Source organism: Taeniopygia guttata, chromosome 31 (genome assembly GCF_048771995.1).
Source record: "Taeniopygia guttata chromosome 31, bTaeGut7.mat, whole genome shotgun sequence".
In the NCBI taxonomy this organism is placed as follows: Eukaryota; Metazoa; Chordata; class Aves; order Passeriformes; family Estrildidae; genus Taeniopygia; species Taeniopygia guttata.
Genome location: NC_133056.1, coordinates 1,009,610 through 1,027,967, shown reverse-complemented (window position 1 = coordinate 1,027,967; position 18,358 = coordinate 1,009,610). Strand labels below are relative to the sequence as shown.

General features: G+C 62.3%; 1 protein-coding gene across 1 annotated transcript in view; it reads right to left on the bottom strand.

Moving 5' to 3' along the window:
- The window catches only part of HUWE1 (HECT, UBA and WWE domain containing E3 ubiquitin protein ligase 1), a 119,610-nt gene that overhangs the window by 10,346 nt on the left and 90,906 nt on the right, over positions 1-18,358 (bottom strand). The window contains exons 73-80 of the mRNA XM_072920178.1: positions 14,337-14,539; positions 14,136-14,263; positions 12,884-12,971; positions 10,181-10,360; positions 5,879-6,124; positions 3,091-3,208; positions 2,869-3,009; positions 13-300 (exon numbers count right to left, since the gene is read on the bottom strand). Of these exons, the coding sequence (XP_072776279.1) occupies positions 13-300; positions 2,869-3,009; positions 3,091-3,208; positions 5,879-6,124; positions 10,181-10,360; positions 12,884-12,971; positions 14,136-14,263; positions 14,337-14,539 (1,392 nt within the window). The remainder of the gene's footprint in view (positions 1-12; positions 301-2,868; positions 3,010-3,090; positions 3,209-5,878; positions 6,125-10,180; positions 10,361-12,883; positions 12,972-14,135; positions 14,264-14,336; positions 14,540-18,358) is intronic.

Sequence of the window (18,358 nt, the reverse complement as noted above, 5' to 3'; positions counted from 1 at the left end):
CTCGCCCCTTACCGCACGGACTTGCCCAGGATGTGTTTGTAGAAGGAGCGGGTGAAGTAACACTCCAGCAGCCGGTTGTCGTAGACGGCCTTGGCCACGATCCTGCCCACGAACTTGAAGTAGCTCAGGTGGTTGGGGTTGCAGTGGGACGAGGGGTTGATGGTGTAGGTGACGCGGTCGCCGGGTGACGTGCGGAACAGGGCGTACATGGGGTTGAACATCTCGCGGGAGATGATCATGTACCACTCCCGCAGCAGCCCCCCGGCGTCCTGGCCCTCCTCGCCCTCGAACACGATGTACCTGCGGGGCCACGGGGGTCAGGGCGGGTGGGAGAGGGGGTTTGGGGAGGGTGGAGGTGGTTTTGGGGGGAATTGCGGCGTTTGGAGGTGTTTAGGGGGAGATTTGGGGGGCGACTGGGGGGTTTGGAGGTGTTTAGGGGGAGATTTGGGGGGGAATTGGGGCGTTTGGAGGTGTTTAGGGGGAGATTTGGGGGGGAACTGGGGGGTTTGGATGTGGTTTTGGGGGGAACTGGGGCGTTTAGAGGTGTTTAGGGGGAGATTTGGGGGGGAAATCGGGGGTCTGGAAGTGTTTTTGGGGAGATTTGGGGGGAATTGGGGGGGTTGGGGGCATTTTGGGGGGCGAATGGGGGGTTTGGAGGTGGTTTTGGGGGGAATTGGGGGGGTTGGAGGCATTTTTGGGGAGATTTAGGGGGCGACGGGGATTTGGAGGTGGTTTTGGTGGGAATTGGGGCGTTTGGAGGCCTTTTGGAGGAGATTTGGGGGGCAACTGGGGGATTTACAGGTGGTTTTGGGGGGAATTGAAGGGGTTGGGAGCATTTTGGGGGAGATTTGGGGGGCAAATGGGGGCTTTGGATGTGGTTTTGGGGGGGACTGAGGGGTTTGGAGGCGTTTTGGGGGAGATTTGGGGGGCGACTGGAGGGTTTGGAGGTGGTTTTGGTGGGAACTGGTTTTGGAGGTGTTTAGGGGGAGATTTGGGGGGGGAACTCGGGGGTTTGGAAGCGTTTTTGGGGAGATTTGGGGAGGAACTTGGGGGTTTGGAGGCATTTTTGGGGAGATTTAGGGGGCGATGGGGATTTGGAGGTGGTTTTGGGGGGAATTGGGGCGTTTGGAGGTGTTTTGGAGGAGATTTGGGGGGGAACTGGGGGGTTTGGTGGTGGTTTTGGTGGGAATTGGGGCGTTTGGAGGCCTTTTGGAGGAGATTTGGGGGGCAACTGGGGGGGTTTGGAGGTGGTTTTGGGGGGAACTGAGGGGTTTGGAGGCGTTTTGGGGAGATTTGGGGGGCGAAAGGGATTTGGAGGTGGTTTTGGTGGGAACTGGGGCGTTTGGAGGTGTTTAGGGGGAGATTTGGGGAGGAACTCGGGGGTTTGTAAGCATTTTTGGGGAGATTTGGGGTGCGACTGGGGGGTTTGGAGGTGGTTTTGGTGGGAATTGGGGCGTTTGGAGGTGTTTAGGGGGAGATTTGGGGGGGAACTGGGGGGTTTGGTGGTGGTTTTGGGGAGATTTGGGGGGTGACTGGGGGATTTACAGGTGGTTTTGGGGGGAATTGGGGGGGTTGGGGGCATTTTGGGGAGATTTAGGGGGCGACAGGGATTTGGAGGTGGTTTTGGTGGGAATTGGGGCGTTTGGAGGCCTTTTGGAGGAGATTTGGGGGGCCACTGGGGGGGTTTGGAGGTGGTTTTGGTGCGAATTGGGGCGTTTGGAGGTGTTTAGGGGGAGATTTGGGGGGCAACTGGGGGGGTTTGGAGGTGGTTTTGGTGGGAATTGGGGCGTTTGGAGGCCTTTTGGAGGAGATTTGGGGTGCAACTGAGGGGGTTTGGATGTGGTTTGGGGGGAACTGGGAGGTTTGGAGGCGTTTTGGGGAGATTTGGGGGGCGACAGGGATTTGGAGGTGGTTTTGGTGGGAACTGGGGCGTTTGGAGGTGTTTAGGGGGAGATTTGGGGGGGAACTTGGGGGTTTGGAAGCGTTTTTGGGGAGATTTGGGGAGGAACTTGGGGGTTTGGTGGTGGTTTTGGGGAGATTTGGGGGGGAACTCGGGGGTTTGGAGGCATTTTTGGGGAGATTTGGGGAGGAACTTGGGGGTTTGGAGGCATTTTTGGGGAGATTTAGGGGGCGACAGGGATTTGGAGGTGGTTTTGGTGGGAATTGGGGCGTTTGGAGGCCTTTTGGAGGAGATTTGGGGTGCAACTGAGGGGGTTTGGAGGTGGTTTTGGGGGGAATTGGGGCGTTTGGAGGCCTTTTGGAGGAGATTTGGGGGGCAACTGGGGGGGTTTGGAGGTGGTTTTGGGGGGAATTGGGGCGTTTGGAGGCATGGGAGGATGGTGGAGGGCATTTTGAGTGGGTCAGGGGGTGCTTGTGGGGCTGGAGAGGCGCTCTGGGTGTCCTGAGGGTGTTTCAGTATCCCAAGGGGTGTTTTGGCTATCCCAGATTTTGGTGTCCAGGGGATATTCTGGGGTGCCCAGGGGATATTTTGAGGCTCCCAGAGGACATTTTAAGGTGCCCAGGGGATATTTTGAGGCTCCCAGAGGACATTTTAAGGTGCCCAGGGGATATTTTGAGGCTCCCAGAGGACATTTTAAGGTGCCCAGGGGATATTCTGGGGTGCCCAGGGGATATTTTGAGGTTCCCAGAGGACATTTTAAGGTGCCCAGGGGATATTTTGGGGTTCCCAGAGGATATTTTAAGGTGCCCAGGGGATATTTTGAGCCTCACAGAGGACATTTTAAGGTGCCCAGGGGATATTCTGGGGTGCCCAGGGGATATTTTGAGGCTCCCAGAGGACATTTTAAGGTGCCCAGGGGATATTTTGGGGTTCCCAGGAGCTATTTCAGGCTGTCCCGAGGCTCTCACAGGCGGTTCTTCATCTCCTCGGGGGATTTGCGGTGCAGCTCCCGGTACGAGTCCTCGAAGACGTGGTCGCGCCGGACGTGCACGGCCATGTCCTCCTTGCGCAGCCCCTCGTCCAGGCGCTCCAGCTCCTGCCTGAAATACCTGGCCAGGACAAAAAGGGGGTGTCAGGGGCTGTGGGACCCCCGGGACCCCCTCCTAGACCCCTCCCCAAAAGCCACGAACTTGCGCTTGACGTCGAAGTCCAGCACGCGGATGTAATCCACCAGCACGGCGAAGGGGCCGTCGGCCAAGTGCGTGGTGGACTGCCGCAGGATCTGGTTCAGCACCGTCCTGTGGGTCTCTGGGGGGAGGGAAAAGGGGTTTGGGGGTGTCCCCAAGTAGGGGAACCCCCCTCGTGGAATGTTTAACGGTTGTGGTCCCAAAATTCGCTGTTGGCGGTTCCGTTCTTGGCTCGCACCGATCTCAAAATGTTGAGGGGGTTAAAAATTCTCCGAATTCGCTCTCCCTGAATTCACCCTTGCCAAAGACTTAAGGAGCTCAAAAATCCCCCAAATTTTCCCTTCCCAAAGCTTTGGGGTTCCCACAAATTCCCCTTTTCCAAAGCCTTGGGGTTCCCCCAAATTCATCCTCTCAAAGCCCTGGGGTTCACCCAAACCACTTCCCTGTGTCCCCAAACTCCCTCCCCACACTCCCAATCCCCTTCCCCACACCCTCAGCTCCCCCAAAGCCCCCAAACACCCTCCAAGCTGCCACCACCCCCCCCAAAACCCTTCCTAACCCCTTCCCCACTTTCCCAATCCCCAAACCCCCTCTGGTGCCCCCCCAAAGCCCCCAAACACCCTCCAAGCTGCCTTCAGCCCCCCCAAAACCCTTCTCCAAACTTCCCAACTCCCTAAGCTCCCCCAAAGCCCCTAAACACCCTCCAAACTGCCTTCAGCCCCTCCAAAACCCTTCTCAAAACTTCAAACTCCTTCCCAACCCCCAAAGTTCCCCCAAAGCCCCTAAACACCCTCCAAACTGCCTTCAGCCCCCCCAAAACCCTTCCCCAAACTTCCCAACCCCCTCAGCTGCCACAAAACACCCTCCAAGCTGCCTTCAGCCCCCCAAAACACTTCTCCAAACTCCTCAACACCCTCAGCTCCCCCAAAACACCCTCCAAGCTGCCTTCAGCCCCCCCAAAACCCTTCCCAACCCTTCCTGAACCCCCTCAGCTCCCACAAAACACCCTCCAAGCTGCCTTCAGCCCCCCCAAAACCCTTCTCAAAACTCCAAACTCCTTCCCAACCCCCTAAGCTCCCCCAAAGCCCCTGAACACCCTCCAAGCTGCCTTCAGCCCCCCCAAAACCCTTCTCCAGACTTCCCAACCCCCTCAGCTCCCACAAAACACCCTCCAAGCTGCCTTCAGCCCCCCCAAAACCCTTCTCCAGACTTCCCAACCCCCTCAGCTCCCACAAAACACCCTCCAAGCTGCCTTCAGCCCCCCAAAACCCTTCTCCAAACTTCCCAACCCCCTCAGCTCCCACAAAACCCCCTCCAAGCTGCCTTCAGCCCCCCCAAAACACTTCCCAACCCCCTCAGCTCCCACAAAACCCCCTCCAAGCTGCCTTCAGCCCCCCCAAAACACTTCCCAACCCCCTCAGCTCCCACAAAACACCCTCCAAGCTGCCTTCAGCACCCCCAAAACCCTTCCCAACCCTTCCCAACCCCCTCAGCTCCCACAAAACACCCTCCAAGCTGCCTTCAGCCCCCTCAAAACCCTTCTCCAAACTTCCCGACCCCCTCAGCTCCCACAAAACACCCTCCAAGCTGCCTTCAGCCCCCCCAAAACCCTTCTCCAAACTTCCCAACCCCCTCAGCTCCCACAAAACTCCCTCCAAGCTGCCTTCAGCCCCCCCAAAACCCTTCCCAACCCCCTCAGCTCCCACAAAACACCCTCCAAGCTGCCTTCAGCCCCCCCAAAACCGCCTCCACAACATCCCAATCCCATTCCCCACATCCTAAGCTCCCCCAAAGCTCCCCCAAAGCCCCTAAACACCCTCCAAACTGCCTTCAGCCCCCCCAAAACCCTTCCCAACCCTTCCTGAACCCCCTCAGCTCCCACAAAACACCCTCCAAGCTGTTTTCAGCCCCCCCAAAACCCTTCTCCAAACTCCAAACTCCTTCCCAACCCCCTCAGCTCCCACAAAACACCCTCCAAGCTGCCTTCAGCCCCCCCAAAACACTTCCCAACCCCCTCAGCTCCCACAAAACACCCTCCAAGCTGCCTTCAGCCCCCCAAAACCGCCTCCACGACATCCCAATCCCATTCCTGACATCCTAAGCTCCCCCAAAGCTCCCCCAAAGCCCCTAAACACCCTCCAAGCTGCCTTCAGCCCCCCCAAAACACTTCCCAACCCCCTCAGCTCCCACAAAACACCCTCCAAGCTGCCTTCAGCCCCCCCAAAACCCTTCTCCAAACTTCCCAACCCCCTCAGCTCCCACAAAACACCCTCCAAGCTGCCTTCAGCCCCCCCAAAACCCTTCTCCAAACTCCAAACTCCTTCCCAACCCCCTAAGCTCCCCCAAAGCCCCTAAACACCCTCCAAGCTGCCTTCAGCCCCCCCAAAACCCTTCTCCCAACTTCCCAACCCCCTCAGCTCCCACAAAACACCCTCCAAGCTGCCTTCAGCCCCCCCAAAACCGCCTCCACAACATCCCAATCCCCTTCCCCACATCCTAAGCTCCCTCAAAGCCCCTAAACACCCTCCAAGCTGCCTTCAGCCCCTCCAAAACCCTTCCCAACCCCCTCAGCTCCCACAAAACACCCTCCAAACTGCCTTCAGCCCCCCCAAAACCCTTCCCAACCCTTCCTGAACCCCCTCAGCCCCCCCAAAACACTTCCCAACCCCCTAAGCTCCCACAAAACACCCTCCAAGCTGCCTTCAGCCCCCCCAAAACCCTTCCCAACCCTTCCTGAACCCCTCCCCACGCTCCCAAATCCCCTCCCCGCGTTCCTGGTGCCGCGGCTCACCGGCGAAGCGCAGGAATTTCTGCGTGTCCGGGGGCAGGCTGGCCGAGATGTGCATGGCCGAGGGCTCCCGGGAGAAGAAGGGGTCCAGGGCGGAGGGGGTGGCGGGGGTGAGGGGCGCGGGGGACAGTGGCGGTGGCTCGTCCTTGATGTGGGCCAGCTGGCTCTCCCGCGTGTCCCGCACCGGCGGGCGGCTCTCGCGCTCCGTGGCGTGCACCAGGAAAAACGCCTCGACGGCCGGCTGCAGCACTGTGGGGCAGGGGTCAGAGTGGTGTGGGGCGGGGACAGTGTGGGGACAGCACTGCGGGACAGGGGTCAGAGGTGGTGTGGGGCAGGGACAGCATGGGGACAGCGTGGGGACAGCACGGGGACAGCACTGCGGGACAGGGGTCAGAGGTGGTGTGGGGCGGGGACAGCGTGGGGACAGCGTGGGGACAGCACGGGGACAGCATGGGGACAGGGTGGGGACAGCACGGGGACAGGGTGGTGTGGGGCAGGGGGACAGCACGGGGATGGGGTGGGGACAGGGTGGTGTGGGGCAGGGGGACAGCATGGGGACAGGGTGGTGTGGGGCAGGGGGACAGCACAGGGACAGGGTGGGGACAGTGGGGTGGGAATGGGCCAGGGGGACAGTGTGGGGTCAGTGGGGTGGCGTGGCACAGGGACAGGGTGGGGTCAGTGGGAACCGGACAGGGGGACAGCATGGGGACAGCGGGCAGTGTGGGGCAGGGGGACAGCACGGGGACAGGGTGGGGTCAGTGAGGTGGGAATGGGCCAAGGGGACATTGTGGGGTCAGGGGGCAGCGTGGCACGGGGACAGGGTGGGGTCAGTGGGGCAGGGGGACAGCACAAGGACAGCACGGGGACAGGGTGGTGTGGGGCAGGGGGACAGCATGGGGACAGGGTGGTGTGGGGCAGGGGGACAGCATGGGGACAGCACGGGGATGGGGTGGTGTGGGGCGGGGACAGCGTGGGGACAGGGTGGGGACAGCATGGGGATGGGGTGGGGACGGGGTGGTGTGGGGCAGGGGGACAGCACGGGGACAGGGTGGGGACGGGGTGGTGTGGGGCACGGGGACAGCACGGGGACAGGGTGGGGCGGGGACAGTGTGGGGACAGCACAGGGACAGGGTGGTGTGGGGCAGGGGGACAGCACAGGGACAGCACAGGTGGTGTGGGGCAGGGGGACAGCACGGGGATGAGGTGGGGTCAGTGGGGCAGGGGGACAGCACAGGGACAGAGTGGTGTGGGGCAGGGGGACAGCATGGGGATGGGGTGGTGTGGGGCAGGGAAACAGCACAGGGACAGGGTGGGGACAGGGTGGTGTGGGGCAGGGGGACAGCACGGGGACAGGGTGGTGTGGGGCAGGGGGACAGCACGGGGACAGGGTGGTGTGGGGCAGGGGGATAGGGTGGGGACAGGGTGGTGTGGGGCAGGGGGACAGCACGGGGACAGCACAGGGACAGGGTGGTGTGGGGCAGGGGGACAGCACGGGGACAGCACAGGGACAGGGTGGGGTCAGTGGGGCAGGGGGACAGCACGGGGACAGGGTGGTGTCAGTGGGGCAGGGGGACAGCACGGGGACGGGGTGGGGTCAGTGGGGCAGGGGGACAGCATGGGGACAGCACAGGGACGGGGTGGTGTGGGGCAGGGGGACAGCACGGGGACAGGGTGGGGAGAGGGTGGTGTGGGGCAGGGGGACAGCATGGAGAAAGGGTGGTGTGGGGCAGGGGGACAGGGTGGGGTCAGTGGGGCACGGGGACAGCATGGGGACAGCACGGGGACAGGGTGGTGTGGGGCAGGGGGACAGGGTGGGGACAGCACAGGGACGGGGTGGTGTGGGGCAGGGGGACAGCACAGGGATGGGGTGGTGTGGGGCAGGGGGACAGCACAGGGATGGGGTGGTGTGGGGCAGGGGGACAGCATGGGGACAGGGTGGTGTGGGGCACGGGGACAGCATGGGGACAGGGTGGTGTGGGGCGGGGACAGTGTGGGGACAGCGTGGGGACAGCGTGGGGACAGCATGGGGACAGGGTGGTGTGGGGCAGGGGGACAGGGTGGGGACAGCGGGCAGTGTGGGGCAGGGGGACAGTGTGGGGTCAGTGGGGCAGGGGGACAGCACAGGGACAGGGTGGGGTCAGTGGGGCAGGGGGACAGCATGGGGACAGCATGGGGACAGGGTGGTGTGGGGCGGGGACAGCACAGGGACAGGGTGGTGTGGGGCAGGGGGACAGCACAGGGACAGGGTGGGGACAGGGTGGTGTGGGGCAGGGGGACAGCATGGGGACAGGGTGGGGTCCCCGGGACGGGGAGGGGGACACACTGGAATAGGGGAGGGGGACACCCCAGGATTGGGGAACAGCCAGGGATGGGGGGAACGCTATGGGGCGGAGGTGGGAACGCTATGGGGCGGAGGTGGGAACACCCCTCGATGGGGGGAGAACAGCCTGGAACAGAGGCTCCAGCCCCCTCCCACGAGGATTTAGGGTCACCCCAGGAGTTTTGGGGCTCCCCTATAGATTCCAGTGGGATTTAGGGTCACCCCAGGAGTTTTGGGGCCCCTCTATAGATTCCAACCCCCTCCCATGAGGATTTAGGGTCACCCCAGGAGTTTTGGGGCCCCCCTATAGATTCCAACCCCCTCCCATGAGGATTTAAGGTCACCCCAGGAGTTTTGGGGCCCCCCTATAGATTCCAGTGGGATTTAGGGTCACCCCCATGGCTTTGGGGTCCCTCTATAGATTCCAACCCCCTCCCATGAGGATTTAGGGTCACCCCAGGAGTTTTGGGGCCCCTCTATAGATTCCAGTGGGATTTAGGGTCACCCCAGGAGTTTTGGGGCCCCTCTCTAGACTCCAACCCACCGCCCCGGGATTTAGGGTCAGCTCTGTGTTTTTGGGGTCCCTCTATGGATTCCAACCCACCGCCCCGGGATTCAGGGTCAGCTCTGTGTTTTTGGGGTCCCTCCCCGGGATTTAGGGTCAGCTCTGTGGTTTTGGGGTCCCTCTATAGATTCCAACCCACCGCCCCGGGATTCAGGGTCAGCTCTGTGTTTTTGGGGTCCCTCCCCGGGATTTAGGGTCAGCTGTGTGTTTTTGGGGTCCCTGCCCGGGATTTAGGGTCAGCTCTGTGTTTTTGGGGTCCCTCCCCGGGATTTAGGGTCAGCTCTGTGTTTTTGGGGTCCCCCCCCGGGATTCAGGGTCAGCTCTGGGTTTTTGGGGTCCCTCTATAGATTCCAACCCACCTCCCCGGGATTCAGGGTCAGCTCTGTGGTTTTGGGGTCCCACCCTGGGATTCAGGGTCAGCTCTGTGTTTTTGGGGTCCCTCCCCGGGATTCAGGGTCAGCTCCGTGTTTTTGGGGTCCCTCCCCGGGATTTAGGGTCAGCTCTGGGTTTTTGGGGTCCCTCTATAGACTCCAGCCCACCGCCCCGGGATTTAGGGTCAGCTGTGTGTTTTTGGGGTCCCTCCCCGGGATTCAGGGTCAGCTCTGTGTTTTTGGGGTCCCTCTATAGACTCCAACCCACCGCCCCGGGATTTAGGGTCAGCTCTGGGTTTTTGGGGTCCCTCCCCGGGATTCAGGGTCAGCTCTGGGTTTTTGGGGTCCCTGCCCGGGATTCAGGGTCAGCTCCGTGTTTTTGGGGTCCCTCCCCGGGATTTAGGGTCAGCTCTGTGTTTTTGGGGTCCCTCCCCGGGATTTAGGGTCAGCTCTGTGTTTTTGGGGTCCCTCCCCGGGATTCAGGGTCAGCTCTGTGTTTTTGGGGTCCCTCCCCGGGATTCAGGGTCAGCTCTGTGGTTTTGGGGTCCCTGCCCGGGATTCAGGGTCAGCTGTGTGTTTTTGGGGTCCCTCTCGGGATTCAGAGTCAGCTCTGTGTTTTTGGGGTCCCTGCCCGGGATTTAGGGTCAGCTCTGGGTTTTGGGGTCCCTCCCCGGGATTCAGGGTCAGCTCTGTGTTTTTGGGGTCCCTCCCCGGGATTTAGGGTCAGCTGTGTGTTTTGGGGTCCCTCCCCGGGATTCAGGGTCAGCTCTGTGTTTTTGGGGTCCCTTCCCGGGATTCAGGGTCAGCTCTGTGTTTTTGGGGTCCCTCCCCAGGATTTAGGGTCAGCTCTGAGTTTTTGGGGTCCCTCCCCGGGATTCAGGGTCAGCTCTGTGGTTTTGGGGTCCCTCCCCGGGATTTAGGGTCAGCTCTGGGTTTTTGGGGTCCCGCCCCGGGATTCAGGGTCAGCTCTGTGTTTTTGGGGTCCCTCCCCGGGATTTAGGGTCAGCTCTGGGTTTTTGGGGTCCCTCTCGGGGTTTGGGGTGACGCACCGAGCACGGCGTGCTGGTCGTGGGACTCCTCGAGCTCCTTGAGGCACTCTCCCAGCATGTCCCACAGCTCGTCCAGGCTCAGCTGCTCGCTCAGCAGGGGCAGCTCCGGGGGCCGCTCCTCCCTGTCCCTGTCCCTGTCCCTGTCACGGTCACGGTCCCCGCCCTGTGTGGCCTCAGGGCCTGGGGTGGGGGGACACGGTCAGGACATCCCTGTGTGACCAGTGCCACCTGCGTGCCACCCCACCAGGGACATCCAACCCAACCAGGGCCACCAAACCCCACCAGTGCCACCCCACCAGTGACATCCAACCCAACCAGTGCCACCAACCAGTGCCACCCCACCAGTGCCACCCCACCAGTGACATCCAACCAGGGCCAACCCACCAGGGACATCCAACCAGTGCCACCTGCGTGCCACCCCACCAGGGACATCCAACCAGTGCCACCCAACCCAACCAGTGCCACCCCACCAGGGACACCAACCAGTGCCACCCCACCAGTGCCACCCAACCCAACCAGGGCCACCAAACCCCACCAGGGACATCCAACCAGTGCCACCCCACCAGGGACATCCAACCCAACCAGGGCCACCCCACCAGGGACACCCAACCCAACCAGTGCCACCCCACCAGGGACATCCAACCCAACCAGGGCCACCCCACCAGGGACATCCAACCCAACCAGGGCCACCCCACCAGTGCCACCCCACCAGTGACACCCCACCAGGGCCACCCAATCCAACCAGTGCCACCCCACCAGGGACATCCAACGCAACCAGGGCCACCCCACCAGGGACATCCAACCAGTGCCACCCCACCAGGGACATCCAACCACGGCCACCCCACCAGGGACATCCAACCAGTGCCACCCCACCAGGGACATCCAACCAGTGACAACCAACCAGTGCCACCCAACCCAACCAGTGCCACCCCACCAGGGACATCCAACCAGTGCCACCCCACCAGGGACATCCAACCAGTGCCACCCCACCAGGGACATCCAAACAGTGACACCCCACCAGGGACATCCAAACAGTGACACCCCACCAGGGACATCCAACCAGGGCCACCCCACCAGGGACATCCAACCAGGGCCACTCCACCAGGGACATCCAACCCAACCAGTGCCACCTGCGTGCCATCCCACCAGGGACATCCAACCCAACCAGGGCCACCCCACCAGTGACAACCAACCAGTGACACCCCATCAGTGACACCCAACCCAACCAGTGCCACCCCACCAGGGACATCCAACCAGTGACACCCCACCAGTGCCACCCAACCCAACCAGTGCCACCCCACCAGGGACATCCAACCCAACCAGGGCCACCCCACCAGGGACATCCAACCAGGGCCAACCCACCAGGGACATCCAACCCAACCAGGGCCACCCCACCAGGGCCATCCAACCAGGGCCACCCCACCACTGACACCAACCAGTGCCACCCCACCAGTGACACCACCAGTGCCACCCAACCCCACCAGTGCCACCCCCTGCTCTGATACTGGGATGGCCCTGCACCAGCCCGGGAGGGGCGATGACCCCAGTGGTGGCACTGGGGGTGACTGGGTGACACTGGGTGGCACTGGGCCATACTGGAGGGTGACTGGGTGGCACTGGGTGACACTGGGCCATACTGGAGGGTGACTGGGTGGCACTGGGTGGCACTGGGCCATACTGGAGGGTGACTGGGCTGCACTGGGTGACACTGGGCCGTACTGGAGGGTGACTGGGTGGCACTGGGAGCTGACTGGGCTGCACTGGGCCATACTGGAGGGTGACTGGGTGACACTGGGTGGCACTGGGCTGTACTGGAGGGTGACTGGGCTGCACTGGGCTGCATTGGGCCATACTGGAGGGTGACTGGGTGGCACTGGGTGGCACTGGGCCATACTGGAGGGTGACTGGGTGGTACTGGGAGCTGACTGGGCTGCACTGGGTGGCACTGGGCCATACTGGAGGGTGACTGGGTGGCACTGGGAGCTGACTGGATGCACTGGGCCATACTGGAGGGTGACTGGGTGACACTGGGTGACACTGGGCCATACTGGAGGGTGACTGGGTGGCACTGGGAGCTGACTGGGCTGCACTGGGCCATACTGGAGGATGACTGGGTGGCACTGGGTGACACTGGGCCATACTGGAGGGTGACTGGGTGGCACTGGGTGACACTGGGCCATACTGGAGGGTGACTGGGTGGCACTGGGTGACACTGGGCCGTACTGGAGGGTGACTGGGTGGCACTGGGTGACACTGGGCCATACTGGAGGGTGACTGGGTGGCACTGGGTGACACTGGGCCGTACTGGAGGGTGACTGGGTGGCACTGGGAGCTGACTGGATGCACTGGGCCATACTGGATGGTGACTGGGTGGCACTGGGAGCTGACTGGGCTGCACTGGGTGACACTGGGCCATACTGGAGGGTGACTGGGTGGCACTGGGGGTGACACTGGGTGGCACTGGGCCATACTGGAGGGGTGACTGGGTGGCACTGGGAGCTGACTGGATGCACTGGGTGACACTGGGCCATACTGGAGGGTGACTGGGTGGCACTGGGTGACACTGGGCCATACTGGATGGTGACTGGGTGGCACTGGGAGCTGACTGGGCTGCACTGGGTGGCACTGGGTGGCACTGGGTGGCACTGGGAGCTGACTGGGCTGCACTGGGCCATACTGGACAGCGACTGGGGGGGTTCTCACCCACGTCCTGCGGGGCGGGCGAGGGCTGGTCCACGTCCATGGGCGACTCCTCGCGCCGGGGGACGGCGTCCGCGGGCCCGGCCTCCGACTGGGGGGGACGGCGGCGCTTTAGGGGGCCTGGAACCCCCCAGGGGATCCCCCAGAGCCCCCCCGGGCTGGGGGGACCCCGAAACTGGGGAGGGGAAGGGGGCTGGGAGCCGCGGAGGGAGGGGGGTGGGGAGAGGGAGGAAGAGGAGGAGGATGAAGGAGAAGGGTGAGGATGAGCATGGGGACAAGCAGGACATGGAGGGAGGAAGGCTGTGGGGGAGGGGGGGCAGGAGGGGAGGGGAAGAGGATTAGGAGGGGATGGGAGAATGAGGATGAGGATGATGAGGAAGGTCAGGGATGGGAGGATGAGGGGGCACGGGAACAGGAGGAAGAGCAGGGGAGGAGGAAGGGGCAGGACGAGGATGATGAGGATGATGAGGATGATGAGGAGGACAGAGCTGGGGAGAGTGAGGATGACAAGGAGAAGGTGAGGATGATAAGGTGGAGGAGGTGAGGATGATGATGAGGAGGTGAGGATGATGAGGAGAAGGAGGTGAGAATGATGAGGAGGAGATGAGGATGATGAGGAGGAGGTGAGGATGATGAGGAGAAGGAGGTGAGGATGATGAAGAGGAGGTGAGGATGATAATGATGAGGAGGTGAGGATGATGAGGATGATGAGGAGGAGGTGAGGATGATGATGGGGAGGAGCTGAGGATGATGAAGAGGAGGTGAGGATGATGATGAGAAGGAAGTGAAGATGATGAGGAGGAGGTGAGGGTGATAATGATGAGGAGGTGAGAATGACGAGGAGAAGGAGGTGAGGATGATGAGGAGGAGGTGAGGATGATAATGATGAGGAGGTGAGGATGACAAGAAGGAGGTGAAGATGATGAGGAGGAGGTGAGGATGATGAGGAGAAGGAGGTGAGAATAATGAGGTGAGGATGATGAGGAGGAGGAGGTGAGGATGATAATGATGAGGAGGTGAGAATGACGAGGAGAAGGAGGTGAGGATGATGAGGAGGAGGTGAGGATGATGATGGGGAGGAGGTGAGGATGATGATGGGGAGGAGGTGAGGATGACGAGGAGGAGATGAGGATGATGAGGAGGAAGGCCGGGCAGGCCGAGGATGACCAGGAGGCGGCCGAGGAGGCCAGGCCAGAGCACACAGGAGCGGGAGGAAGAGGAGCAGGGCAGGGTGGAGGAAGGCGGCCGTGCTAACCGTGTCTCCCTGCTGCCGCCTCCGGGCCCTCTGGCCCTCACGTACCATTTGTATGATGGCGTCGGCCTCGGCCTCCAGCTGCCGGACGGCGGCCTGGATGCTGCCGGCCGCCCCCAGCCCCGCGGCGCCTGCGGGCACAGCGCGGGCGGTCAGCGCGGGCGGCGGGCAGCGGGCAGCGGGGGCGGCCGGGGCGGCCCTTACCCAGCCGGCCGGGCTGCTTGGCCTTGCGGTGCGCCCGGCGCGTGTCGTCCCGCAGCTGGATGATGACCTGCAGCACGCGCAGGAAGAAGCGCTGCGTGGACGTCTTGGAGGTCAGCACGGACATGGAGGGCAGCTGAAGCTCCCGGCCGCCCAGGGCGCGCTTCTGGGACGCCACGATGACCACGCTCTCGGCCGTGTCGAAGCTGGGGGGAAAGGGAAAGGGGTCAGGGGTCGGGGAGAGGGATGGTGGTCAGCAGCAGGGACATGGGGAGTGGTCATCAGGGATAAGGGGGATGGTCATCGGTGGGACCAAGATGGATTGCAGGACAGTGGACAGCAGTGGGGCAACAGGGAGTGGGCAGTGGTCATCGGCAGGGACAATGGGGAGTGGGCAGTGGTCATCAGGGATAAGGGGGATGGTCATCGGTGGGACCAAAATGAATTGCAGGACAGTGGTCAGCAGTGGGGACATGGGGAGTGGGCAGTGGTCATCATCAGGGACAATGGGGAGTGGGCAGTGGTCATCAGGGATAAGGGGGATGGTCATCGGTGGGACCAAAATGAATTGCAGGACAGTGGTCAGCAGTGGGGACATGGGGAGTGGGCAGTGGTCATCGGCAGGGACAATGGGGAGTGGGCAGTGGTCATCAGGGATAGGGGGAATGGTCATCGGAGGGACCAAGATGGATTGCAGGACAGTGGTCAGCAGTGGGGACATGGGGAGTGGGCAGTGGTCATCGGCAGGGACAATGGGGAGTGGGCAGTGGTCATCGGCAGGGACAATTGGGAGTGGTCACCAGTGGGACCAAGATGGATTGCAGGACAGTGGTCAGCAGTGGGGACATGGAGAGTGGGCAGTGGTCATCAGGGATGAGGGGGATGGTCATCGGTGGGACCAAAATGAATTGCAGGACAGTGGTCAGCAGTGGGGACATGGGGAGTGGTCAGTGGTCATCAGCAGGGACAATGGGGAGTGGGCAGTGGTCATCGGCAGGGACAATGGGGAGTGGGCAGTGGTCATCAGGGATAAGGGGGATGGTCATTAGTGGGACCAAGATGGATTGCAGGACAGTGGTCAGCAGTGGGGCAACAGGGAGTGGGCAGTGGTCATCAGGGATAAGGGGAATGGTCATTGGTAGGACCAAGATGAACTGCAGGACAGTGGTCAGCAGTGGGGACATGGACAGTGGTCATTGGCAGGGATTAGGAGAGTGGTCATCGCGGGGACCAAGATGGATTGCAGGACAGTGGTCAGCAGTGGGGACATGGGGGAGTGGGCAGTGGTCATCGGCAGGGACAATGGGGAGTGGGCAGTGGTCATCAGGGATAAGGGGAATGGTCATCAGTGGGACCAAGATGGATTGTAGGAGGGTGGTCAGCGGCGGGGACATGGGGAGTGGTCAGTGGTCATCAGCAGGGACAATGGGGAGTGGGCAGTGGTCATCATCAGGGACAAGGGGGAGTGGTCATTGGTGGGACCAAGATGGATTGCAGGACAGTGGTCAGCAGTGGGGACATGGGGAGTGGGCAGTGGTCATCAGGGATAAGGGGAATGGTCATTGGTGGGACCAAGCAGCAGTGGGGACATGGGGGAGTGGGCAGTGGTCATCGGCAGGGACAATGGGGAGTGGGCAGTGGTCATCATCAGGGATAAGGGGAATGGTCATCAGTGGGACCAAGATGAATTGCAGGGTAGTGGTCAGCAGTGGGGCAACAGGGAGTGGGCAGTGGTCATCAGGGATAAGGGGAATGGTCATCGGTGGGACCAAGATGGATTGCAGGACAGTGGTCAGCAGTGGGGACATGGGGAGTGGGCAGTGGTCATCAGGGATAAGGGGAATGGTCATCAGTGGGACCAAGATGAATTGCAGGACAGTGGTCAGCAGTGGGGACATGGGGAGTGGGCAGTGGTCATCAGCAGGGACAATGGGGAGTGGGCAGTGGTCATCAGGGATAAGGGGGATGGTCATCAGTGGGACCAAGATGGATTGCAGGACAGTGGTCAGCAGTGGGGACATGGGGAGTGGGCAGTGGTCATCGGCAGGGACCCCAGACAGGGACAGGAGTGGTCAGCAGTGCCCAGGACAGGGACAGGAGGGGTCAGCGATGCCCAGGACAGGGACAGGAGGGGTCAGTGGTGCCCAGGACAGGGACAGGAGTGGTCACCAGTGCCCAGGACAGGGATATGAGGGGTCAGCGGTGCCCAGGACAGGGACAGGAGGGGTCAGCAGTGCCCAGGACAGGGACAGGAGGGGTCAGCGGTGCCCAGGACAGGGACAGGAGGGGTCAGCGGTGCCCAGGACAGGGATAGGAGTGGTCAGTTGTGCCCAGGACAGGGATATGAGGGGTCAGTGGTGCCCAGGACAGGGATATAAGGGGTCAGTGGTGCCCAGGACAGGGATATGAGGGGTCAGCAGTGCCCAGGACAGGGACAGGAGGGGTCAGTGGTGCCCAGGACAGGGACAGGAGCGGTCAGTGGTGCCAGGACAGGGACAGGAGGGGTCAGCGGTGCCCAGGACAGGGACAGGAGCGGTCAGTGGTGCCCAGGACAGGGACAGGAGTGGTCAGTGGTGCCCAGAACAGGGATATGAGGGGTCAGTGGTGCCCAGGACAGGGACAGGAGGGGTCAGTGGTGCCCAGGACAGGGACAGGAACGGTCAGTGGTGCCCAGGACAGGGATAGGAGTGGTCAGTGGTGCCCAGGAGAGGGATGGGAGTGGTCAGTGGTGCCCAGGACAGGGATAGGAGGGGACAGTGGTGCCCAGGACAGGGACAGGAGGGGTCAGTGGTGCCCAGGACAGGGACAGGAGCGGTCAGCAGTGCCCAGGACAGGGACAGGAGTGGTCAGTGGTGGCCAGGACAGGGATATGAGGGGTCAGTGGTGCCCAGGACAGGGACAGGAGGGGTCAGTGGTGCCCAGGACAGGGACAGGAGGGGTCAGTGGTGCCCAGGACAGGGACAGGAGGGGTCAGTGGTGCCCAGGACAGGGACAGGAGGGGTCAGCAGTGCCCAGGACAGGGACAGGAGGGGTCAGCAGTGCCCAGGACAGGGATAGGAGGGGTCAGCGGTGCCCAGGACAGGGACAGGAGTGGTCAGTGGTGCCCAGGACAGGGATAGGAGGGGACAGTGGTGCCCAGGACAGAGACAGGAGGGGTCAGTGGTGCCCAGGACAGGGACAGGAGTGGTCAGCAGTGCCCAGGACAGGAATATGAGGGGTCAGCGGTGCCCAGGACAGGGACAGGAGGGGTCAGTGGTGCCCAGGACAGGGACAGGAGGGGTCAGTGGTGCCCAGGACAGGGACAGGAGGGGTCAGTGGTGCCCAGGACAGGGACAGGAGGGGTCAGCAGTGCCCAGGACAGGGACAGGAGGGGTCAGCAGTGCCCAGGACAGGGATAGGAGGGGTCAGCGGTGCCCAGGACAGGGACAGGAGTGGTCAGTGGTGCCCAGGACAGGGATAGGAGGGGACAGTGGTGCCCAGGACAGAGACAGGAGGGGTCAGTGGTGCCCAGGACAGGGACAGGAGTGGTCAGCAGTGCCCAGGACAGGAATATGAGGGGTCAGCGGTGCCCAGGACAGGGACAGGAGGGGTCAGTGGTGCCCAGGACAGGGACAGGAGGGGTCAGTGGTGCCCAGGACAGGGACAGGAGTGGTCAGTGGTGCCCAGGACAGGGACGGGAGTGGTCAGTGTTGCCCAGGACAGGGACAGGAGGGGTCAGTAGTGCCCAGGACAGGGATATGAGGGGTCAGTGGTGCCCAGGACAGGGACAGGAGCGGTCAGTGGTGCCCAGGACAGGGACAGGAGGGGTCAGTGGTGCCCAGGACTGGGACAGGAGGGGTCAGCAGTGCCCTGGACAGGGACAGGAGCGGTCAGTGGTGCCCAGGACAAGGATAGGAGGGGTCAGCAGTGCCCAGGACAGGGACAGGAGGGGTCAGTGGTGCCCAGGACAGGGACAGGAGCGGTCAGCAGTGCCCAGGACAGGGATAGGAGGGGTCAGCGGTGCCCAGGACAGGGACAGGAGTGGT